The 27,002-nt window shown below is 42.4% G+C and overlaps 1 protein-coding gene across 2 annotated transcripts in view; it reads left to right on the top strand.

Moving 5' to 3' along the window:
* Positions 1-27,002, top strand: part of edc4 (enhancer of mRNA decapping 4) — a 104,935-nt gene that overhangs the window by 72,594 nt on the left and 5,339 nt on the right. Inside the window, exons 25-27 of one of the 2 annotated variants that reach the window (XM_073069892.1) lie at positions 229-394; positions 1,492-1,678; positions 17,151-17,370. In XM_073069892.1, the coding sequence (XP_072925993.1) occupies positions 229-394; positions 1,492-1,678; positions 17,151-17,370 (573 nt within the window). The remainder of the gene's footprint in view (positions 1-228; positions 395-1,491; positions 1,679-17,150; positions 17,371-27,002) is intronic. The other variant, XM_073069893.1, reaches the window with a different exon arrangement.

Genomic DNA, 27,002 nt, shown 5'->3' with positions numbered 1-27,002 from the left:
TGCATTGGCCTCATTTAAGTCCCTTGTGAACAGTATCTTTGTGAATGAGATCTGGACCTCAGCTATTGGTTTTTGTGTTCCTCATTGGGGGAAGGAGGAAAGAGATGGTGGTGATTGTATGATTTTTGTGATCCCAATGTGACTTGATCAGGTCCCCAGTTTGCCCCCCAGTTTGAATGTATCAGCTCTGTTTGATTTACTGTTTTCTTTTCTGGCTTGTGGTTACAGAACACTGCAGAAAGTATTGGAAGAGCTGCGGCTGATGCTTTGCAAGGACCAATACAATCTACGTATAGAGAGGCATTCCAGAGCATAGTTGTACCAGTGTTTGAAAAAGCATGCCAGTCAATGTTCCAGCAAATAAATGACAGCTTCAAACAGGGAACACAAGAATGTAGGTGTTGCTTTATCCTCAATATTCTTTATATTCACATAGTCAAAATCAAGATTGGGTGGTTGTGTGTAATTAGTCCCGCAGAAGGGTTTCAGCCCAAAACGTCAACTGTACTCTTTCACTAGATGCTGCCTGGCCTGCTGAGTTCCTCCAGCATTTTGTGTGTGTGTTGCTCGGATTTCCAGCATCTGCAGATTTTCTCGTGTTTGTAATTAAGACAAGGCTTTGATACTTTTAACAGTGGTATTGAAGGTTTCTTTTTTCCCCATTTCATGGTAAAAAGAAAGATGTATGGAATTGGAGCAGCACCGAGCAGGCAAATCAGATTCAGTTAGTATTCCAAGCTGAATTAGCTGATTTATGTTATGCTAGTGTCTGGAGGACTGGAAGATCAGGAAGGGAGGAGATCTTGATTTGGGCAACTTGTCAATAATTCTTTGTGTATTGTTTTCAGGCAAGGAAAAATTGGCCTTTGGTATGTTGAGGCAAATGGCTGAGGGGATCAGATTAACAGAAAAAAGGGGGGGGGGGTTAGGGGTTGGACAGATGGAGAGGAGGAAATAGGAATAAGAGAGGGGATTACCCGGGGGAAGGAAATACATTGTTGGATGGACAGGGGATGGGAGGGTAGAGTAAAATAGAGGAGAGGAAGAATTGGGAGGTTGTGTGGACATGAGAAGAGTTGTAGTTGGTCAGACACATAAGGGAGGGGTGTCTGGAAGCGTGGAATCAATATACTAGTGGATGAGAGAGGGTCAAGGAATATAGGAAGGAAAAATGTGTTTAATGGACAACTTGGGAATTATTTGAAATACAGTGTATAAGGAAGTAATAAAATGGCTTAGAGTGGGCAAAATTCGTAATAGATGGGGTGGGGTGGTGTTATGAATGGTAACACTCATAACAGGGTGATGTAAGCTACATGCCCTGCTGCTAGTTACTGTGAACCATTGTAAGATCATACCGAAAGACTCATTAGGTGCAATGAATTGAAAGAAAATTGTGCACTGATTTATAGATTACATCAAAAACATAATTTCATTTTATTCACTAATCTGGAACATTAATATTTTAAAAAATGATCTTCACCCACACAGATATTCAGCAACTTGAGACTCACCTTCAGTCAAAGAAGGCCCAAGAGCAAGAAAGCAGAGATCCAATGATCAGTCAGCTGCAGCAAATGACTGATCACTTCCAGAATGCCACAGATCATCTTGCTGCTACCATCACAAATGGTATGCGTTCAGAGATGCAACATCAGCTTCACATCATTGTTGGCAAGTGAGTAGTGTTGTGTTAAAATGATGATACTATGTATGTATTGTCATGATGTCACTAGGACCAAGGCTTAAGGTAAACCAATATGTCAGTGAATACTCCATTGTAAAAGTTTTTGAGCTGTACCAATCAAATTGTTGAGCGTACAGTGTGGAAAATAACTTTGTACTGTTGCAGAGAACACTTTGAGCTTGGTTACATGGCACTTCAGAATAAATCTGAAGGAACTTTTAGAATACCAATATCCTTGTCAACCAAAGAATGCTTAATGCAACCTAGTGAATGGATTTTCAATCCTTCTTCAAACTAGTGCTGATTGTCTGCTGTCAAAGAGATCAGCTAAATTTAATATACATTAATTTCAACAATAATCAAAAATGGGCACTTTCATAATGCTCATCTGTTCCACCAAAGTAATTTTATTCTCATTTGGTGGTAATCAGCAGCTAAGTATCTAGAATTGCTAAAAATTGTCCATTTACCCCACAATTCTTGTCTATTGCTCCAGATTCTAGTATTTGTGCTCTGTTTCCAAATTTTTATCATTACTAATGGGAATTCTCAGTGACAAAATGTATACTAGCTAAGAAAAAGAAATGGTTTTAATTTTGTGATCCTTGTGTCTTGTACCAGTGTTTCAGTATGACATTTTGCACAACTGAAAACAGGCCCACAATTGTCTTTCCTGCAAAAATATCCTTTCTTTGCCAGGAGCTGTAAATTCAAAACTTGTATTTCAGTCAGTGAGAGTATTTAGCACCTGTACAATATATTACATGTTCTTAGTTTACCAAGATGGTAACTTGTTTGTTTTAATAATCTGTATAACATACATTTCCATCTGGATTTTGGGGCATATTTATTACTAATATGTAGTTTTCCTCAAGTCACAAGGTACAAAATCAAAATGTTTTGCATTTTGCAAGTATGAAAAAAATAGAGCATAACCCCAACAATCTCACGTTCTTTCGACTTTGGTGCTGGACTAGTAAATTTTCTGGATTATTATAGGCTACTGCAAATATGCCTATGCCTATGTCATTGTTTTGAAAGTATAATAAATTTCCCATTGAGTTTAAATGGAGTGGGGGAATATACAAGCATATTGGGCCCCAACTCCTCTCGCGCAGCTCATAGGCTAGACCCAACCCACGTACTGGACCATTGCCCCAGCCAAACTTTGAGTGCAGGGAAAAATGAAGATGTGCTCCTTGATGAGAAAATTTGTAAATCATGACAATTTTTCAACACAGTTTCATAATCATTTTTAGACCATAAGGTACAGGAACAGAATGAGGCCATTTGGCCAGTCGACCATTACATCATGGCTGATTTATTAACCCTCTCAACCCCATTCTCCTGCCATCTTCCTGTAACCTTTGACACACTGATTAATCAAGAATCTATCAACCTCTGGCTTAAATATATAAATGAATAACTACATTACATTTGCTTTCCTTTCCACAGACTCAACCTGCAAGTTTATGTTAAGTGAATCCTGCATGAGGGCCAAGTCCCTTTGCAGCTCTGATTTTTTCTGAATTTTCTCTGTTTAAAAAATAGTCTACACCAGTAGTCCTTTTACCAAAGTGCATGACCATGGAATGTACACTACATTCCATCTGCCACTTCTTTGTCCATTCCCCCAATCCAAGTTCTTTAGCAAATGCCTTGCTTGCTCAATACTGTCTGCCCCTCCACCTGTCTTTGCATCGCCCACAAACTTGACCAAAAAGCCATCAATTCTGTTACCCAAATCACTGATATATAACATGAAAGGAAGCTGAACCCTGTGGAACACCACTAGTTCCTAGCAACCAAACAGAAAAGGCCCTGTTTATTTCCACATTTTGCCAGTCAGCCAATCCAGCCTTTTCTGGAATACCATGGGCTTTTACCTTGTTAAGTAGCCTCAGGTGCAGGACCTTATCAAAGGTCTTTTGAAAATCCAAATAAACAATATTTACTGACTCACCTCTTGCTCTTATTTCCTCAAAGAATTCTAACAGATTTGTCAGGCTGATTTTGGCCTATTTTATCATGTGCCTCCTAATACTCCAAAACCACACCTTTAATAACAGAATTGGAATATCTTTCCAACCACTGAAGTCGGGCTAACTGCTTTATAATTTCCCTTCTGCCTCCCTCTCTCTTTTAAAGAGTGTAGGTGACATTTGCAATTTCCAGACCTTTGGAACCATTCCAGAATCTAATGATTCCTGAAGGATCACTAATAATGCCTCAACATTTTATTCAGCCACCTCTTTCAGAACTCTGAGGTATGATCCACCTGATCCATATAACTTGTCTACCTTCAGACCTTTCAACTTCCCAAGCACTTTCTTTGTAATAGTAGCTACACCCACTTCTGTCTCTAAAGTTTTGGAATTTTTAGCATGTTGCTAGTGTTTTCCACAGTGAAGACTGGTGTATAATACTTCAGTTCATCTGCTTTACTTTTGTCCTTCATTACTACCTCTCCAGTGTCATTTTCCAATGGTCCGATATCCACACTCTTCTCTCTTTTGCTCTACGTATATCCTTTTGCTCTTTATGTATCTGGGGAAAAATGTTTGTATCTTTATTGACTAGCTTTCCTTAATGGTTTTTAAAATTGCCGCCTTTTGGTTTTGAAAAGCTTCCTAATCCTCTAACTTCCTACTAATTTTGCGATATATGCCCTCTCTTTAACTTTTATGCTATCTTTGCCTTCCCTTGTCAGCCAGGGTTGTCTCATCCTCCCTTTTAGAATACTATTTCATCTTTGGGAAGTATCTATCATCTGTAATTCCCTTTACTACACTATAATACTGATTTTACCTTCTCCTTCTCAAAAAACTGATTTAAGTTAGATCTTAAGTTCAGGTGTTCCAATATTCAAGAAGGATAGCAATGACAGGCCAGGAAATTACAAGGTGGAGAGCGTGACTTCAGATGTAGGGATGTTATTGGACAGGTCTCTGAAGGACAAGATCCTCCCATTGCTTGGACAGTTAACGCTTGATTCTGGATAGTCAGCTAGTTTGTGTGTGGCATGTCATGTCTGATGAATCTTTTGAAGTTTTTCTGGTGTGACTAAGGGAACAGATGCAGGTAGTGCACTGGATGTTGTCTATGTGGGCTTTGATAAAATCCCACAAGTCATGTTATTCTAGAAGATTAGGTCACATAGATTTAGGGGGGAGCCTGTGAGGTATATTCATAATTGGTTCATTGATAAGAAGCAGAAAGTTAGTTCTCTGTGTAGTGGGTTATCCCAAGGGTCAGTGTTGAGACCTCTGTTATTCATTATTTATGTAAGTGATTTGGATGTGAAGGTATATGACATGATTAGCAAGTTTGCTGATTATATTAAATTAGGGGGTCTTGGAGCAGTTTACAATGAATCACAAAGAGATCCTGATCAATTAGGGAGATGAGCTGAGGAATGGCAAATAGATTTCAATTTAGATAAAAGTGATGTGATGCATTTTGGATAGTTACACCAGGGTAGGACTTGTGCAGTGAATGACTGGGCACTGATGAAGTGTTATGGAACAGGGGAATCTGAGAGTACAAGTGCACAGTTTGCTGAAAGCAGCTTTACAAATAGATAGGCTGGTGAAGGTGTTTAGACTGCAGGCCTTCATCAGTCAGCTTTGGAGTAGGGACAATATTTCAGTTCTCTTAAGTCATTGGTGAGACCACACTTGGAATATTGTGTGCAGCTTTGGTCATCCTGTTATAGGGAAATACATTGTTACACTTGAGAGGGTGCCAAAGAGATTAAAGGATGCTGCCTGGAGTAGAGGGCCTGTATTACAGGAAGAGGTTGATCACTCTGAATCTTTATTCTTCAGAGCATAGGAGAATGAGGGATGGCCTCAGAAGATAAAAGGAGACATGAGGATAATGAACACTTGGAATGAGCCAGAGAAAGTGGTCAAGGCAGGGACAATTGCAACATTCAAGGCATTTGGATAGGTACATGGAGTGGAAGGTTGTAGGATGAACATGTACTACTGGGACTAACAGGGAGGATACCGTGGTCAGCATGGACTCTGCCCGATTTACAATATGGAGGGGGCTATTTGGCCCAGTGAGTCTTTGTTTGTCCTATTCCACCTTCTAGCCTTTAGTCCAAAGCTAAACACTGATATAAACCTACAACATACGGATGTGAGCAAGATGAAAAAAAACTAGCATAGAAAGTAGCACAGTACAGCACAGGAACAGGCCATTCAGCCCACAATGTTGTTCTGAAACAGGTAAAAAGCAAATCAAAAGCACCCAAACACTAATCCCTCCTACTGACACAACGTCCGTATACCTCCATCTTCCTTGCATCCATGTGCCTATCCAAACATCTGTTAAAAACCTCCAATGTACTTGGCAGCAGATTCTAGACATCCACCACTCTGAGTAAAAAGAAAAGCTTCTCACATTCCCCTTGAACCCCAAGTTTATCCAGCCTCTCATGATACCACATGCCCTCTAAACCAGGCAGCAGTCTGGTAAAGCTCTTCTGCATCTGCACCAAAGCCTCAACATCCTTCCTATTGTGAGGTGACTAGATCTGTATGCAATAATCCAGGTATGGCCTAACCACAGTTTTATAAAGTTGCAACATAACCTCCTGGCTTGTGAACTCAGTGCCTCGGCGAATAAAAGCAAACATTCCATAAGCCTACTTAACCATCTTGTCGACCTGTATAGACACTTTCAAGGAGTTGTAAACTTAATAGAACATAGAATAGTACAGCACATTACAGGCCCTTCGGCCCACAATGTTGTGCCGACCCTCAAACCCTGCCTCCCATATACCCCCCCCACCTTAAATTCCTCCATATACCTGTCTAGTAGTCTCTTAAACTTCACTAGTGTATCTGCCTCCACCACTGACTCAGGCAGTGCATTCCATGCACCAACCACTATCTGAGTAAAAAACCTTCCTCTAATATCTCCCTTAAACTTCCCTCCCCTTACCTTAAAGTCATATCCTCTGGTACTGAGCAGTGGTGCCCTGGGGAAGAGACGCTGGCTATCCACTCTATTTATTCCTCTTAATATCTTGTACACCTCTATCATGTCTCCTCTCATCCTCCTCCTCTCCAAAGAGTAAAGCCCTAGCTCCCTTAATCTCTGATCACAATCCATACTCTCTAAGCCAGGCAGCATCCTGGTAAATCTCCTCTGTACCCTTTCCAATGCATCCATATCCTTCCTACAGTGAGGTGACCAGAACTGGACACAGTACTCCAAGTGTGGCCTAACTAGAGTTTTATAGAGCTGCATCATTACCTCGTGACTCTTAAACTCTATGCCTCAACTTATGAAAACTAACACCCCATAAGCTTTCTTAACTACCCTATCTACCTGTGAGGCAACTTTCAGGGATCTGTGGACATGTACCACCAGATCCCTCTGCTCCTCCACACTACCAAGTATCCTGCCATTTACTTTATACTCTGCCTTGGAGTTTGTCCTTCCAAAGTGTACCACCTTACACTTCTCCAGGTTGAACTCCATCTGCCACTTCTCAGGCCACTTCTGTATTCTATCAATATCTCTCTGCAATCTTTAACAATCCTCTGCACTATCTACAACACCACCAACCTTTGTATTGTCTGCAAACTTGCCAACCAACACTTCTACCCCCGCATCCAGGTCGTTAATAAAAATCAAGAAAAGTAGAGGTCCCAGAACAGATCCTTGTAGGAGACCACCAGCCACAACCTTCCAATCCGAATGTACTCCCTCCACCACGACCCTCCGCCTTTTGCAGGCAAGCCAATTCTGAATCCACCTGGCCAAACTTCCCTAGATCCCATGCCTTCTGACAGGTTTCTGAATAAGCCTACCACGTGGAACCTTGTCAAATGCCTTACTAAAATCTATGTAGATCACATCCACTGCACTACCCTCATCTATATGCCTGGTCACTTCCTTGGATCGCATGATCTCTGTGCTTAGCAACACTTAACGATCTTGCCCTTAACAGTGTACTGTCTCCTTGCATTTGCCCTACTGAGGTGTAACATCTCACATTTATCTGAGTGAAACTCCAGCTGCCATTTCTTAGCTATACAGGTTTCCCCGGCAATCCGAAGGTAGAGCGTTCCTGTGAAACTGTTGGTAATCTGAAATGTCGTAAAGCGACAAAGCAATTACGATTAATTTATATGGTAAAAATTTTTGAGCGTTCCTAGACCCAAAGAAAATAACCTACCAAATCAAAGCAAATAACACATACATATAGTAAAAGCAGGAATGATATGATAAATTTACACCCTATATAAAGTAGAAATATTGTAGGTATGGTGTAGTTTCACTTATCAAACTCGGGAAGGCGGCGAGCCAAACTCGATTTAGAGAAAAAAAATCGGCACGTACACGCATACGTACGCACATGCGTACGCAAGTACACACATATGCACGTACACGCATGCGCAAACAACTGTCCGCACAAGGCTTCACGGTCATTGTAGTCTTTCTCAAGGTAAACACACGTATAAAGCAGGCATATTTTTTTCGTAAAAGCGAAAATCCTCTTTGGTTAGCGAAAACAGGTACTAATGTAAGTCTTTCGTAACAGCGAGCTGTCGTAAAGCAAATGTTCGAAAAGCGGGGGCCACCTGTACCATGTTGTATTTTTTGCCCATCTTCTACACTGTCCACAGCTCTACCAATTTTGGTATCGACTGCAAACTTACCAACCCACCCATCTATGTTTTCATCCAGGTCATGTATATACATCACAAGGACCCAGCACAGATCTCTGCAGAACACCACTAATTACAGACCTCCAGCCACCCTCTGTATTCTATAAGCAAGCCAGTTCACCCCCTGCATCTTAATCTTCTGGTTTAGCCTCCCATGAGGTACTTTTTCCAAACATAGAAACATAGAAAACTTACAGCACAATATAGGCTCTTTGGCCCGCAAAGCTATGCTGAGCATGCCCTTACCATAGAACCACCTAGGCTTACCCATAGCCCTCTAAGCTCCACGTACCTATCCAGGAGTCTCTTAAAAGACCCTATCGTTTCCGCCTCCATCGCCGCCGCCAGCAGCCTATTCCACACACTCACCACTCTCATTGTACAACAACAACTTCCCCCTGACATCTCCTCTATACCTACTTCCAAGCACCTTAAAACTACACCCTCTCGTGCTAGCCACTTCAGCCCTGCAAAAATGCCTCTGACTATCCACACGATCAATGCCTCTCATTATTTTGTATACCTCTATCAGGTCTCCTCTCATCCTCCTTGCTGCAAGGAGAAAAGGCCGAGGTCACTCAACCTATTCTCATAAGGCATGCTCCCCAATCCTTGTAAATCTCCTCTGCACCCTTTCTATGGTTTCCACGTCCTTACTGTAGTGAGGCGACCAGAAATGAGCACAGTACTCCAAATGGGGTCTGACCAGGGTCCTATATAGCTGCAACATTACCTCTCAGCTCCTAAACTCAATCCCACGATTAATGAAGGCCAATGCACCGTATGCCTTCTTAACCACAGAGACTTGTGCAGCAGCTTTGAGTGTCTTATGGATCCCAAGATTCCTCTTATCCTCCACACTGCCAAGAGTCTTACCATTAATACTATATTCTGCCATCATTTTTGACCTACCAAAATGAACCACCTCACACCTACCTGGGGAAAGCGGCAGTGGTCGTGCCTCTGGCACAGAATCTGGCCCTGTGGCTCAGAAGGGTAGGGAAGGGAAGAGGAAGGCAGTAGTGATAGGGGACTCTATAGTTAGGAGGTCAGACAGGGCAATTCTCTGGACGCAGGAAAGAAACTCAGATGGTAGTTTGCCTCCCAGGAGCCAGGGTCCGGGATAATTTGGATCACGTCCAAGATAACCTGCGGTGGGAGGGAGAACAGCCAGAGGTCCTGGTACATATTGGTACCAATGACATAGGTAGGAAAAGGGAAGCGGTCCTGAAAAAAGACTACAGAGAGTTAGGGAGGAGGTTGGGAAGCAGGACTGCAAAGGTAGTAATCTCGGGATTACTGCCTGTGCCACGCAACAGTGAGAATAGGATTAGAATGAGGTGGAGGATAAATGCATGGCTGAGGGATTGCAGCAGGAGGCAGGGATTCAGATTTCTGGATCATTGGGACCTCTTCTGGGGCAGCTGTGACCTGTATAAAAAGGATGGGTTGCACTTGAATTCCAGGGGAACCAATATCCTGGCGGGGAGGTTTGCTAAGGCTACTGGGGAGAGTTTAAACTAGAATTGTTGAGGGGTGGGAACCAAACTGAAGAGACTGGGGAAGAGGAGGTTAGCTCACAAATAGAGAAAGCTTGTAGACAGTGCGAGAGAGAGGATATGCAGGTGATAGAGAAGGGACGCACTCAGACCGAAGGCTTGAGATGTGTCTATTTTAATTCAAGGAGTGTTGTGAACAAAGCAGATGAGCTTAGAGCGTGGATCAGTACTTGGAAATATGATGTGATGACCATTACAGAGACTTAGATGGCTCAGGGACAGGATTGGTTACTTCAAGTGCCAGGTTTTAAATGTTTCAGGAAGGACAGGAAGGGAGGCAGAAGTTTTGGGGGCATAGCACTGTTGATCAGAGATAGTGTCACGGCTGCAGAAAAGGTGAACGCCATGGAGGGGTTGTCTATGGAGTCTCTGTGGGTGGAGGTTAGGAACAGGAAGGGGTCAATAACTTTACTGGGTGTTTTTTATAGGCCGACTAATAGTAACAGGGATATGGAAGAGCAGATAGGGAAACAGATCCTGGAAAGGTGTAATAATAACAGAGTTGTTGTGATGGGAGATTTTAATTTCCCAAATATCGATTGGCATCTCCCTAGAGCAAGGGGTTTAGATGGGGTGGAGTTTGTTAGGTGTGTTCAGGAAGGTTTCTTGACACAGTATATAGATAAGCCTACAAGAGGGGAGGCTGTACTTGATTTGGTATTGGGAAATGAACCTGGTCAGGTGTCAGATCTCTCAGTGGGAGAGCATTTTGGAGATAGTGATCATAATTCTATCTCCTTTACAATAGCATTGGAGAGAGGTAGGAACAGACAAGATAGAAAAGCATTTAATTGGAGTAAGGGGAATTATGAGGCTATCAGGCAAGAAATTGGAGGCTTAAGTTGGAAACAGATATTCTCAGGGAAAAGTATGGAAGAAACGTGGCAAATATTCAGGGAATATTTGTGTAGAGTTCTTTATAGGTACGTTCCAATGAGACAGAAGTTATAGTAGGGTACAGGAACCATGGTGTACAAAGGCTGTAATAAATCTAGTCTGGAAGAAAAGAAAAACCTGCAATAGGTTCAGAGAGCTAGGTAATGTTAGAGATCTAGGAAGGAGCTCTTACTAGGAAGGAGCTTAAGAATGAAATTAAGAGAGCTAGAAGGGGCCATGAGAAAGCCTTGGCGGGCAGAATTAAGGAAAACCCCAAGGCATTCTACAAGTATGTGAAGAGCAAGAGCATAAGACGTGAAAGAATAGGACCTATCAAATGTGACAGTGGGAAAGTGTATATGGAACCGGAGGAAATAGCAGAGGTACTTAATGAAAACTTTACTATTCACTATGGAAAAGGATCTTGGTGATTGTAGTGATGACTTGCAACAGACTGAAAAGCTGTAGATATGTAGATACTAAGGAAGAGGATGTGCTGGAGCTTTTGGAAAGCATCAAGTTGCATAACTTGCCGGGACCGGATGAAATGTACCCCAGGCTACTGTGGGAGGCAAGGGAGGAGATTGCTAAGCCTCTGCCAATGATCTTTGCATCATCAATGGGGATGGGAGAGTTTCCAGAGGATTGGAGGGTTGCAGATGTTGTTTCTTTATTCAAGAAAGGGAGTAGAGATAGCCCAGGAAATTAGATAGATAGATAGATAGATACTTTATTCATCCCCATGGGGAAATTCAACTTTTTTTCCAATGTCCCATACACTTGTTGTAGCAAAACTAATTACATACAATACTTAACTCAGTAAAAAATATGATATGCAACTAAATCACTATCTCAAAAAGCATTAATAATAGCTTTTAAAAAGTTCTTAAGTCCTGGCGGTTGAATTGTAAAGCCTAATGGCATTGGGGAGTATTGACCTCTTCATCCTGTCTGAGGAGCATTGCATCGATAGTAACCTGTCGCTGAAACTGCTTCTCTGTCTCTGGATGGTGCTATGTAGAGGATGTTCAGAGTTTTCCATAATTGACCGTAGCCTACTCAGCGCCCTTCGCTCAGCTACCGATGTTAAACTCTCCAGTACTTTGCCCACGACAGAGCCCGCCTTCCTTACCAGCTTATTAAGACGTGAGGCGTCCCTCTTCTTAATGCTTCCTCCCCAACACGCCACCACGAAGAAGAGGGCGCTCTCCACAACTGACCTATAGAACATCTTCAGCATCTCACTACAGACATTGAATGACGCCAACCTTCTAAGGAAGTACAGTCGACTCTGTGCCTTCCTGCACAAGGCATCTGTGTTGGCAGTCCAGTCTAGCTTCTCGTCTAACTGTACTCCCAGATACTTGTAGGTCTTAACCTGCTCCACACATTCTCCATTAATGATCACTGGCTCCATATGAGGCCTAGATCTCCTAAAGTCCACCACCATCTCCTTGGTCTTGGTGATATTGAGACGCAGGTAGTTTGAGTTGCACCATATCACAAAGTCCTGTATCAGTTTCCTATACTCCTCCTCCTGTCCATTCCTAACACACCCCACTATGAGTCTTACCTCAGTGGTTTGTAAGTTGATGGAGAATATCCTGAGAGGCAGGATTTATGAACATTTGGAGAGATATAATATGATGAGGAGCAGTGAGTATGGCTTTGTAAAGGGCAGGTCGTGCCTTACAAGCCTGATTGAATTTTTTGAGGATGTGACGAAACACATTGATAAAGGAAGAGCAGTAGATGTAGTATATATGTATTTCAGCAAGGCATTTGATTAGGTACCTTGCATGGGATCCAAGGGCATATTGCTTTGTGGATCCAGAACTGGCTTGCCCACAGAAGGTAAAGTGTGTTTGTGGACGGGTCATATTCTCATGGAGGTCAGTCACTAGTGGAGTGCCTCAGGGATCTGTTCTGGGACACTTGCTCTTTGTGATTTTTATAAATGACCTGGATGAGGAAGTGGAGGGATGGGTTAGTAAGTTTGCTGAAGACACAAAGGTTGGGGTGTTGTAGATAGTGTGGAGGGCTGTTAGAGGTTACAGTGGGACATTGATAGGACTGGGCTGAGAAGTGGCGGATGGATCTCAACCCAGATAAGTGTGAGGTGGTTCTTTTTGGTAGGTCAAATATGATGGCAGAATATAGTATTAATGGTAAGACTCTTGGCAGTGTGGAGGATCAGAGGGATCTTGGGGTCCGAGTCCATAGGACACTCAAATGAGCAGCTGCGCAGGTTGACTGTGGTTAAGAAGGCGTATGGTGTATTGGCCTTCATCAATCGTGGAATTGAATTTAGGAGCCGAGAGGTAATGTTGTAGCTATATAAGACCCTGGTCAGACCCCACTTGGAGTACTGTGCTCAGTTCTGGTCGCCTCACTACAGGAAGGATGTGGATGCCATAGAAAGGGTGCAGAGGAGATTTACAAGGATGTTGCCTGGATTGGGGAGCTTGCCTTATGAGAATAGGTTGAGTGAACTTCGCCTTTTCTCCTTGCAGCGAAGGAGGATGAGAGGTGACCTGATAGAGGTGTACAAGATGATGAGAGGCATTGATCGTGTGGATAGTCAGAGGCTTTTTCCCAGGGTTGAAATGGTTGCCACAAGAGGACACAGGTTTAAGGTGCTTGGAGGTAGGTACAGAGGAGATGTCAGGGGTAAGTTTTTTACTCAGAGTGGTGAGTGCGTGGAATGGGCTGCCGGCAATGGTGGTGGAGGCGGATATGATAGGGTCTTTTAAGAGGCTTTTGGATAGGTACATGGAGCTTAGTAAATTAGAGGGCTCTGGGTAAGCTTAGTAATTTCTACGGTAGGGACATGTTCAGCATAACTTTGTGGGCCGAAGGGCCTGTATTGTGCTGTAGGTTTTCTATGTTTCTATTAATGCTATATTCTGCCATCGTATTTGACCTACCAGAATGAACCACCTCACACTTATCTGGGTTGAACTCCATCCGCCACTTCTCAGCCCAGTTTTGCATCCTATCAGTGTCCCGCTGTAACCACTGACAGCCCTCCACGCTATCCACAGCACACCCAACCTTTGTGTCATCAGCAAATTTACTAACCCATCCCTCCACTTCCTCATCCAGATCACTTACAAAAATCATGAAGAGTAGGGGTTCCAGAACAAATCTCTAAGGCACACCACTGGCTCTACCTTCATCAATGTGTTTAGTCACATCCTCAAAAAATTCAGTCAGGCTCATAAGGCACAACCTGCCTTTGATAAAGCCATTCTGACAATTCCTAATCATATTATGCTTCTCCAAATGTTCATAAATCCTGCCTCTCAGGATCCTCTCAGTCAGCTTACCAGCCACTGAAGTAAGACTCACTAGCCTATAGTTTCCTGGGCTATCCCTACTCCCTTTCTTGACTAAGGGAACAACATCTGCAACCCTCCAATCCTCTGGAATCTCTCTTGTCCTCATTGACGATGCAAAGATCATCGCCCGAGGCTCAGTGATCTCCTCCCTCACTTCCCACAGTAAGTAGCCTTGGGTACATCCCATCCGGTCCCAGAGATTTATCCAACTTGATGCTTTCCGAAAGCTCCAGCACATCCTCTTAATGCCTATATGCTCAAGCTTTTCAATCCATTGTAAATCATCCCTACAATCACCAAGATCCTTTTCTGTAGTGAATACTGAAGCAAAGTATTCGTTAAGTACCACTGCTGTCTCCTCCGGTTCCATACACACTTTTCCACTGTCACACTTAGTTGATCCAATTCTCTCACATCTTATCCTTTTGCTCTTCACATACTTGTAGAATGCCTTGAGGTTTTCCTAAATCCTGTCTGCTAAGTCCTTCTCATGGCCCCTACTGCTCTCCTAATTTCATTCTTAAGCTCTTTCCTGTTAGCTTTATAATCTTCAAGATCTCCATTATTGCCTAGATTTTAAAAAATCTTTTGTAAACTCTTCTTTTCTTCTTGACTAGATTTACAACAGTCTTTGTCCACCACAGTTCCTGTACCCTACCATCCTTTCCCTGTTTCATTGCAGAACCCCATGCAAATATCCCCTGAACATTTGCCACATTTCTTCCGTATGTTTCCCTGAGAACATCTGTTTCCAATTTATTCTTCCAAGTTCCTGCTCGATAGCCTCACATTTCCCCTTACTCCAATTAAACGTTTCCATAACTTGTCTGTTCCTATCCCTCTCCAATGCTCTGGTAAAGGAGATAGAATTGTGATCACTATCTCCAAAATGCTCTCCCACTGAGAGACCTGACACATGACCAGGTTCGTTTCCCAATATCAGATCAAGTACAGCCTCTACATATTGTGTCACGAAACCTTCCTGAAGACACCTAACAAACTCCACCCCATCTAAACCCCTCGCTGTAGGGAGATGCCAATCAATATTTGGGAAATTAAAATCTCCTGCCACAACAACCCCGTTATTATTACACCTTTGCAGAATCTGTCTCCCTATCTGTTCATCCATGTCTCCGTTACTATTGGGTGGCCTATAAAAAGCACCCAGTAGAGTTATTGACCCCTTCCTATTCCTAATTTCCACCCATAGAGACTCCATAGACAATCCCTCCATGAATTCCTCCTTTTCTGCAGCCGTGTCACTACCCCTGATCAACAGTGCCATGCCCCCACCTCTTTCGACTCCCTTCCTGTCCTTTCTGAAACATCTAAAGCCTGGGACTTGAAGTAGTCATTCCTGCCCCTGCACCATCAAAGTCTCTGTAATGGCCACAACATCATAGCTCCAAGTGCTGATCCACGCTCTAAGCTCATCTGCTTTGTCCATAATACTCCTCACATTATAATAGACACATTTTAAACCATCAGTCTGAGCGCGTCTCTTCTCAATCACCTGCCTATCCCCCCCTTTCACACTATCTCCAATCTTTCTCTATCTGTGAACCAACCTCCCTTTCCTCCATCACTTCAGTTTGGTTCCTACCTCCAAGCAATTATAGTTTAAACTCTCCCCAATAGCCTTGGCAAACCTCCCCGCCAGGATATTGGTTCCCTTGGGATTCAAGTGCAACCCGTCCTTTTTGTACAAGTCACACCTGCCCCAAAAGAGGTCCCAGTGATCCAGAAATCTGAATCCCTGCCCCCTGCTCCAATCCCTCAGCCACGCATTTATCCTCCACTTCATTGTATTCCTATACTTACTGTCACGTGGCACAGGCAGTAATCCTGAGGTTACTGCCATTTGCGGGTCTGCTTCTCAATTTCCTTCCTATCTCCCAACAGTCCGTTTTGAGGACCTCCTCCCTTTTCCTACCTATGTCGTTGTTAAGGGTGATAGCCACTGGGGTACTCTCTAGCATCTGCCTCTTGCCCTTCCCTCTCCTGACTGTTGCCCACTTATCTGTCTCCTCAGGCCCCGGAGTGTCTACCTGCCTATAGCCCCTCTCTATCACCTCCACACCTTACTAAAATCCATGCAGATACCATCCACTGCCCTATCCTCATCAATCTCTCTTGTCACCTTGTCAAAAAACTCAGTAAGACTAGAGCTGCTCTACACAAAGCCATTCTGGCTCTCCCTAATTAAACAATGGGTTTCTAAATACTTGTGCATCCTATCCCTAAGAAGTTTCTCCATCAATTTCCCTACCACTGAGTGAGACTTACAATATGTAGTTCTTGACATTTTCCCTTACTGTCTTCTTAAATAGAGATATAACATAATATCCAAACAATCTGTACACAGCTATAAATATTCTGGTTTTTTTTTAATACATAGTGTGGATATGCAATTTATTCAATTATTGTTGATAAGGTGAATTCCTGGAACACTTGCCAGTCCTCTAAGGACCTCACCTTTTCAATGATAATTGAACAAATTGCATATCCACACTACGTAATCTTAACCTCAGTAGCATGTGCCATTGCCATGTTTAGCAGGATCACAATTAATTTCTAGTCTTTAATTTAGTTGCACACAGATATTGGCCTGCTTTTTCCTTTGACTGTTTGGCAGTGTAATTCTTTTGTGAGTCACCAGTTTCAGTATTTTGAGATCCCTGGATTAAGTCCTCGTGGGGGAAATCTCAGGTGGTGCTATTGCAGCTGACTACATGTGTAGTGAGAAATTTTAAAAACAGAATATTTCTAGTTGTGTGCAGATTGTTTTGGTATTTTTCCATATATAATTTTAGTTGAAAAGCGTCATATAAAACAGATTAAAAGTTGGTATTTTTCCTTATTTGTCATAAATGAGATGCACAGTTCAGCATGCTAATTATTGGATAAGAGACAGTTTGTTTATTAAAGTGTATCCACAGCTACAATATATAGGACTTAATGGAAAATGCTTCATAACATTCATATTGATTTTCAACAGTTTGCAGGAATCGATTTTAACTCAAGTTCAGAGAATTGTTAAAGGAGAAGTTGGCCTAGCAATGAAGGAACAACAGGCTGCTGTTGCTTCTAGCATAATGCAGGCCATGCGATCAGCTGCTGGCACTCCAATTCCATCAACTCACATGGATTTCCAATCCCAGCAGGCCCATATTTTGCAGCTGTTACAACAGGGACAACTTAACCAAGCTTTTCAACAGGTTTGTGTAAGAGAATAAGCCTATTACCACAAGGTGACAAATGAATTTCTAGTGGAGATGAAATTTTTGATATTTATTTGCTGATACTCAGGTCAGTTGGTATAAAGACTTTTAAAATCTTTGATTCTAATCATTGCTGCCCAATTTAGCATTTGCATTAAATGTCATATACAGTACTGTACAAAAGACGGGCTCATGTAAAAAGAAATTCTGTAAAGCAAAGGTGCTTTGAAAAATAACAAAATGAAAAGTTTTTAAATATCAAAAAAATTAATAAAGCAGTAAACAGTTAAAAAAAAACATAAAAACCAGTATTTGTTGTAAGCACCCTTTGTCTTTAAAGCTGGGTCAATTCTCTTAGATATACTGTCATGTAGTTTTATAAGAAAATTGGCTGGTAGATTGTTCCAAGCATCTTGGAGAACTTGCCGTAGTTCTTCTGCAGACTTTGTGTGTCTTACTTGCTTCTGTCTCTCCAGATAATCTCAGATGGCCTTGATTTTGAGATCAGGGCTCTGTGGAGGCCATACCATCTGTTCCAGAACTCCTTGTCCTTTTTGCTGAAGATAGTTCTTTATGACATGGGTTGTGTGTTTGGGGTCATTCTCCTGCTGCAGAATGAAGTTGGGACTGATCAGATGCCTCTTTGATGGTATTGCCTGATGGATGTGAATCTGCTTGTACTTCTCGGCATTGAGGATCCATTAATTCTGACTAGATCACCAACTCCATTTGCAGAAATGCACTCCAGGCCAGCAGGGAACCTCTGCCTTGCTTCACTGTTGGCTGCAGGCACTTATCCATGTAGTGTGCTCCAACTCTTCTGCGAGCAAAGTGCCTCCTGTCTGAACCAAAAGTTTCAAATTTGACTCATTGGTTCAGAGCATTTGCTGCCATTATTCAGCATCCAGTCCTTGTGTTTTTATGTGTAGGTGAGCCTCTTAGTTTGTTTTCACTCTGGAGGAATGGCTTTTTGGCAGCAACTCTTCCATGAAGGCCACTTCTGACAGGACATCTCCAGAGTGTTGAGGGATGTACGTGGGTTTCAGTGGTTTCTGTGAGTTCAGATCTGATAGCAACACTTCACTTCAGATTTAGAAAGGATATCAGTTTGATGTACTTCTTGTCTGTTGCACTCATTATCCATAGTTGACTGCTGTGTTTCTGTTCCTCGACCTTACCCATTTCTTTGTGCTTCTTCACAAGAGTTTGGACAGCATATCTTAAAACTACCAGCTGTTGCGGAATTTCTGTTTGGGAGAGACCTTGCTGATGCAGGATGACGACCTATTGTCTTGTTGCTCTGCTCATTTTTGCCATGGTGTAAGAATTGATGATTTGAAGGTTAAACTGTTACATCTGCCATACCCTCTCCTTTTAGCTTGGTTGTTCTTCACCCAGTTTACTGGCTTATGGGCCTCTGGTTTCCCTCTCCTAAAGTCTACGATCTTTTCCTTGGTCTTATTGACATTGAGTAAGAGGTTGTTATTACATCACTCAGCCAAGTTTACAATCTTCCTCCTGTATGCTGATTCATCGCCACCTTTGATGCAACCCACAACAGTAGTGTCATCAGCAAACTTGTATATGATGTTGGAGCTGTACTTGGCCACACAGTCATAGGTGTAAAACAGTTAGAGCAGTGGTGCTCCTGGAGATTGTGGAGGAGATGATTTTGCCAGTCAGAACTGACTGGGTCTAGAAGTGAGGAAATCCAGGATCTAGTTGCAGAAAGGGGTACTGAAGCCCAGGTCTTGAATACTGATCTTGATATATTCTTGAGATAATGTTAGCATTTTGATTGTCTTTTAAAGTATAATTGCAATTAATTTTAGTTTCTTGACAAACATCCATTTTAAAAAATGGTGTAGTAGCTCTATTTGTCCAGTTCATCAGTACTTTTGATTTATTGACTATGTTCCACAGTGAGCCAGTAATGTGACTACTCTTAATCTTTCAGCTTTAAAATGAAATATATGATCAATTTAGTCTGTACTTCTCAAAGTTCTTCATAATTTATTTCACCATCCCAGTTCAGGTTGAGTATGAAAAAGCCATGTGCTTTTGAGAGTATTGAATTTCTTGTATTGACACTGTGAAGACCTTTGGTGTCATTACTATTGACAGTAAGACGGTTTTTGAACAGAAGTGAGCAGGTATGTCACCAGCCATCCTGACCATCTTCAGTGCACTTGAATCTACAGTCACAGTCGGAATACCAGCTTTTTGGAAGCAGAACAGGCAAAAAACATGGGGCCCTGATGGTGTCCCTGTGAGGCTCAGCTGGCAGGGGTATTTGCAGCTAATTTTAACCTCTCCCTGCTTCAGGTTGTAATTCCTTGCTGCTTTAAGAAGTTTGCTGTCATCCCAGTACACAAGAAAAACAAGATAATTAACCTTAATAACTGCTGCCCTTTAACATCTTGCCATGAAGTGGTTCGAGAGGTTAGTCATGGCACGTAACAACTTTAGCTTTCCAGACAACCTCAACCCCCTGTGATTTGCCTCATTGGCCCTACGCATCTCTGGAGCATCTGGACAGTAAAGACACCTATGATAGACTATTGTTTATTGACTACATTTTGTCCTCCAATACTCTTATTCAAAGCAAACTCATCACCGAACCCTGGGAATTAATGCCTCCCCCTGAAACTGGATCCTTGACTTTCTGACGAACAGACTCGAAGGAGTAAAGGTTGGCAGCAACATCCTTACCACAATTATTCTAATCACTGGTTCTCTACAAGGTTGCGTGTTCAATCCCCTACTGTACCCCCTATACACTCATGACTGCGAAGCCAGATTATGTTCTAACTCCATTTACAAGTTTGCAGATGATACCACTGTAGTGGGCCACATCTCAAATAACATTGAGTCGGTATATAGAGGAGATTGAGAGCTTAGGGACACAGTGTCATGAAAACAATCTTGCAAGAATTGCAAGAAGGTGCAAGTGACTGACAGTGAAGTTTAGCAGACAGCTCGTAAAATTACTAGCCATCATTTGGGGTGGTCACTGCATCAAGATCTGAAAGTGGAAGACAAACCTGTGGTTGGCTCCATTACTCTGTCAATTAAAGCATTGAGCAAGATTAAAATCATTGAGAGCGAGAGTGGAAAATGAATAGGTGTTTAGCACCGTTGCCTGTTTTTGACTGGTCTCCCCCTTTTCTCGTTACTACTGTTGAGCGGGAAGTGCCAGAGTCTTGTGCCCCACGCTGGCAGGTTCGGGATCAGTTGTTGCCCTGCAACCATTGGGCTTCTGGATGGGCTCTGCTGCTGTGGTCACACGGGGACTCTGCAGTACATGTTCATGTGCTTTTGTTTACATTTTTTATTATTTCTGCGAGTTGTCCACTTGCAAATTGGATATGTGGCTGTCTTGTTTTTTTTTAGTGAATTCTATTATGTTTTTGTTTTGTGAGTGTCTGCAAGAAGATGAATCCCAAGGTTGTATGATGTACATACTTTGATAATAAATTTGAACTGTGAGCTTCCCCTCAACGTCAACAAAAGCAGGTTATTGTCTTAAGATTGGGAGGTTGTGTATTTGCCCATCTACATCAACAGTGTTCAGGTGGAGAGCTTCAAGTTCCAAGGTGTGAACGTCACCAGTAGCCTGTTGTGGGTCGACCATGTTGATATCACAGCCAAGAAAGCTCACTCGTGCCTCTGCTTCGTCAGGCAGCATGTTCCTGATGACTCTTAACTATTTTTATTGATGAACATAGAAAGCATTCTGTATGGAGGCATAATGGCTTGGTATGGCCACTGCTCTGCATTGTGACCCCAATAAATTGCAGAAAGTTGTGGTCACAGCTCAGCACATCACTGGAACCAACTTTCCCTTTGTGGACTCTTTCTACACGTGCCACACTAAAGCAGCCAGCATAACCATAGGCCTCACCCAACCTTGACATTCTCTCTTCATCCATTTCCCATTGGAAAGAAGATACAAAACCTGAAAGTATATCCACCTTGCTCAAGGGCAGCTTCTACCCCACTGTATTCAGACTCTTGAGCGGACCTCTTGTACAATAAAATGGACTCTTGATTTTCGTAATGCACTGTGAGAGCAGTGGGTATGCCAGGTAAGATAGTGGATTGCTGCTCTTGCAGGATGTGGGAAGGCTGGACTTTACCTGCAAGAAGTGCATCCAGCTGCATCTTCTTTCAGTAGGTGTTAAGGAATTGGAGCTGGAACTGGATGAAATCTGGATCATTTGGGAGGACATACAGAGAGGTAGGTAAACCCCAGGTGCAAGGGACGGGTAACTGGGGGGAAGATAGGCAGCCAGTGCAGAGTACTCCTGTGGCCGTTCTCTTCAACAACAGGTACGCCACTTTGCTAGGTCATTTTCCCCAACAGAATTCAAAGGAAAGCTACAGTGGTCTGGTCTCTGGCACTGAGTGTGGCTCTGTGGCTCAATAAGGGAAGAAGGAGAAGAGGAGTGCAGTAGTGATAGGGGATTCCATGGTTAGAGGATCAGACAGGGTATTTTGTTGACCTGAGAGAGATGTCCAGGTATGTTGCCTCACAGGTGCCAGGGTCAAGGATGTTTCAGATTGGGTCCACAGCATCCTAAAAGGGGAAGAGTGGGCAGCTGGAAGTCATGGTATATATTGGTATCAACAACATAAGTGGGTAACGAGAGGAGGTCCTGAACTGAGAATATAAAGAGTTAGGTAGAAAGCTGAAAAGCTGGATCTCCAGGTTAGGAGTCTCTGGATTGCTACCTGTGCCATATGCCAGTGGGGGTATGAATAGGATGATTTGGCAGATAAGTGTGTGGCCAAGGAATTGGGACAGGCTTTCAGCTTTCTGGAACATTGGGATATCCTCTGGGGAAGGTATGAACTGTATGAAAAGGGCTGGTTACTGTATACTTGAACCCATGGGGGACCAATATCCTTGTGGGCAGGTTTACTAGAGCTTCGGGGAGGATTAAAATTAATTTGGGAGGGGAATGGGAACCATATGGGGCAGTTGGTATACAAGTAGATACAATGGGTAGTGAGACTGTGAGGAAGGACAGGCAGATGATAGGGCAGACAGCGGGATGAGTTGAAGTGGAGCAAAATTGAAAAGGATGATGAATACAGGACTAGAGGTGTAATATTTGAATGTGTGTAGTATTTGGAATAAAGTAGATGATGTTGTAGATGGAGATCTCTTTTTGGAGACCTGTGTATAGTTAAGGTGTTTCAACTGATTGTAGTAAAAATAGACCTGTAATTGAAAGGTCCAACTGCTGGTGAGTCAGTATCCTGGCAAAAACTATACCATGAAGACAAAAGAACACTCCAGCAACTCCATGAAAAGGTTATTGAAAAGCACATGTCAGGACATGGATACAAGAAAATTTCCAAGTCACTGAATATCCCTTGGAGTTCAGTTAAGTTAGTCATCAAGAAATGGAAAGAGTATGGCACAGCTGTAAATCTGAGGAAAGACATTCTTGCCATAGAGGGAGTACAGAGAAGGTTCACCAGATTGATTCCTGGGATAGCAGGACTTTCATATGAAGAAAGACTGGATCGACTAGGCTTATACTCACTGGAATTTAGAAGATTGAGGGGGGATCTTATTGGAACGTATAAAATTCTAAAGGGATTGGACAGGCTAGATGCAGGAAGATTGTTTCTGATGTTGGGGAAGTCCAGAATGAGAGGTCACAGTTTAAGGATAAAAGGGAAGCGTTTTAGGACCGAGATGAGGAAAAACTTCTTCACACAGTGGTGAATCTGTGGAATTCTCTGCCACAGGAAACAGTTGAGGCCAGTACATTGGCTATATTTAAGAGGAAGTTAGATATGGTCCTTGTGGCTAAAGGGATCAGGGGGTATGGAGAGAAAGCAGGTACAGGGTTCTGAGTTGGATGATCAGCCATGATCATACTGAATGGCAGTGCAGGCTCGAAGGGCCGAATGGCCTACTCCTGCACCTTGTTTCTGTGGAGGAGTTGCGAGCTTCATTGCTGAGATGAAAGTAACTGCGCATACAACTGTTGCCTGGGTGCTTCGTTATGAGGGAATAAGAAGAAAAAAAAACTCAAATGAAATATCAGTTTGCTAGAAGGCATGTGGGAGACTGAAGCCGGCTGGACAAAGGTTCTGTGGTCTGCTGAAACCAAAATTGAGCTTTTTGGTCATTAGACTAAACATCATCAAAAACACACCATCCCTACGGTGAAGCGTGGTGGTGGCTGCATCAGGCTATGGTGATGCTTCATTGCAGCAGACCCAGGAAGGCTTGTGAAGGTAGAGGGTAAAATGAACGCAGCAAAATACAGGGAAATCCTGGAAGAAAACCTGATGCAGTCTGCAAGAGAACTGAAACCTGGGAGATTTGTTTTCCAGCAAGACAATGACCCCAAGCATAAAGCCAAAGCTACACAGGAATGGCTTAAAAACAACAAAGTTAATGTCCTGGAGTGGCAAAGTCAGAGTCCAGATCTCAATCCAATTGAGAATTTGTGGCTGGACTTGAAAAGGGCGGTTCACGCACGATCTCTGTGCAGTCTGACGGAGCTTGAACAGTTTTATTAAGAAGAATTGGGAAAAATTGCACTGTTCAGATGTGCAAAACTGATAGAGACCTATCCACACAGACTCAAGGCTGTAATTGCTGCCAAAGATGCATCCACTAAATACTGACTTGAAGGGGGTGAATGCTTATGCAATCAGTTATTTTGTTTTATATTTGTAATTAATTTAGATCACTTTGTAGAGCTCTGTTTTCATTTTGATACAAAACTATCTTTTTCTATTGATCGTGTCAAAAAAGCTAAATTAAATCCACTGTAATTCATTGTTGTAAAACAAAACATGAAAACATCTGAGGTGGTGAATATTTTTACAGACACAGTAGTTGTGAGCGTAACATCCAAAGTTACACGTAGTAAAAGGACAGATGGGTAGGTAGAGGAGGAAGGGTGGCTGTTTTGTTAAAAATTCAAATCAAATCCATAGAAACAGGTGACACAGGATCGGAAGATGTAGAACCCTTGTGGGTAGAGTTAAGAAACTGCAAGGGTTAAAGAAAACACTGATGGGAGTTGTATACAAGCCTCTGTGCGGTAGCCAAGCTGTGGGGTACAAATTACAACAGGAGACAGAAAGGCATATAAAAAACACAATGTTACTATAGTCATGGTGGTTTTCAATATGCAGGTAGAGTGGGGAAAATCGGGTGAATTACAGAGGCATGAGCAAGAAGCTGGCCAAAGTTGCTTTGAAGGGGATGCTAGCAGCAATGCTGGTGTTTCAGGGAGCAATTCAGAAGGTTGCAGGATAGATACATCCCAAAGATGAAGTATTCTAAAGGGAGGATGATGTAACCGTGGCTGGCAAGGGAAGTCAAAGACAGCGTAAAGCAAAAGAGGGCATATAATGGAGCAAAAATTAGTGGTAAGTTAGAGGATTGGGAAACTTTTATTTAAAAAAAAACAACAGGCGACTAAAAAAGCCATAAGGAGAGAAGCCATAATGTAAGAGGATTCCAAAAGTTTTTCAATTATAAGGAGTAAAAAAGAGGCAAGAGTGGATATTTGTCACTAGAAAATGATGCTGTGGAGGACACTAGCATTATGCCAGAAATTCAAGAGTGTCAGGCAGAAGTGAGTATAGTTGTTATTACTAAGAAGGTTCTTGAGAAGCTGAAAGGTCTGAAGGTAGAAAAGTCACCTGGACAAGATGGACTGTACCCTAGGGTTCTGAAAAAAAGTGGCTGAAGAGATTGTGGAAGTGTTGGTGATCTTTCAAGAATCTCGGGATTCTAACATGGTTCTGGAGGACTGGAAATTGCAAATGTCACTCAATTCTTTAAGAAGGTAGGGAGGCAGAAGAAAAGAAATTACAGGCCAGTTAGTCTGACCTTAGTAGTAGGGAAGATGATGGAGTCGATTGTTAAGGATGAGGTTTTGAGTTACTATGAGGCACTTGATAAAACAGGCCAAACTCAGCATGGTTAAGGGGAAATCTTACCTGATAAGTCTGTTGGTATTCTTTGAGGGAATAATAAACAGGAGAGACAAAGGAGCATTATTTTGGATGTTGTATGCTTGGATTTTCAGAAGGCCTTTGACAAGGTTCCACTCATGAGACTGCTTAGCAAGGTAAGAGCCCATAATATTACAGGAAAGGTATTAGCATGGATAGGAAGACTGGCTGACTACCAGGAGGCAAAGAGTCACAATAAAGGGGGCATTTGTTGGTTGGCTGCCGGTGACTAGTGATGTTCTGCAGGACTAAGTGTTGGGACTGCTTCTTGTCATGTTATATTTCAGTAATTTGGATGACAGAATTGATGACTTTGTGTCCAAGTTTGCAGAAGATGCGGTTAGGTGGAGGACAGATGGTGTTGAGGAAGCAAGAGGTCTGCTGAAGGTCTTGAATAGATTGGGAAAATGGGCAAAGAAATGGCAGATAGTGTAGGGAAGTATCTGGTAATGCACTTTGGTAGATGGAATAAAGGTGTAAACTATTTTCTGAACAGGAAGAAATTTATTGGATATATTTAAAACAGAGATTAATAGATTCTTGATTAGTCAGGGCGTCAAAGGTTATAGGGAGAAAGCAAGAGAATGGGGTTGATAGGGAAAATAAATCAGCCATTAGGAAATGGTGGAGTAGACAATGGCTGAATGGTCCAATTCTGCTCAGGCCTTGTGGTCTTTATGCTGCATTATTGTTTTGACCTTATTCTAGCCCAATGCACTGTGTAATGATTTGATGCAATGCATGCTTTTCACTTTTCCTTGTTACATTTGAGAGTGATGTATCAAGTTTCAGATTTTTGTAGAAAGTTTCCAACACTGTGGTTATTTGGCCCATGGTGCCTCTGTCATTTCAAAGTAAGCTCCCAGCATAATTTTGCTTTCCAATAATTAGCACATAGCTCTTTTAGTACTCTGCTGGTTTCTATCCCCCCAATTTTTTTCCTCCAGTCTCTCCTTTGGACATTCCCTTTCATCCCATGGTTAAGAGAACATCCCTTCCTTTTGACTATGTGTTGGACCCTTAATATTTTTTACCTCAGTTAAGACTTCTCCATAGTTGCTTTAATTGCAAAGAGGGCAATCCCAGCTCATACTATCTTTCTTATTTAAATCTTTCAAGCCCTGCAAAGTCTTTGTACATTTCTGAAGCTTCACTACAGTCACATCTTTGTAATCTGTTGACCAAATGTGTCCTGAGTTTTTAAGAATGTGTGGATATATATGTCCATCTGGAACCTTGTCAAATGATTATATTGCACAGTATAGCACAGGAACAGACCATTCGGCTCACAAGGTTGTGCTAAACCAGCTAAAAAGGAAATCAAAAAACACCAAACACTAATCCCTCCTACCTACACCATGCCCATATCCCTCTACCTTCCTTACATCCATGTGCCTATCCAAACATCTCTTAAAAGTCTTTAATGTATTTGCCCCTACCACCACACCAGGCTGTACGTTCGAGTTATCCACATCTGAGTCAAAAAAACTTGCCCCTCACATCCCTATTGATCCTACCATGTCTTGCCTTCAATGCAAGCCTTTTGGTGTTAGACATTTCACCCTGGAAAACAGATGCTGTCTGTCCACTATATCAGTGTCTCTAATAATCTTGTAAATCTCTTATCAGGT

This window comes from Hemitrygon akajei, chromosome 17, assembly GCF_048418815.1.
Source record: "Hemitrygon akajei chromosome 17, sHemAka1.3, whole genome shotgun sequence".
Lineage (NCBI taxonomy): Eukaryota > Metazoa > Chordata > Chondrichthyes > Myliobatiformes > Dasyatidae > Hemitrygon > Hemitrygon akajei.
This window is presented reverse-complemented; position numbering and strand designations above follow the sequence as displayed.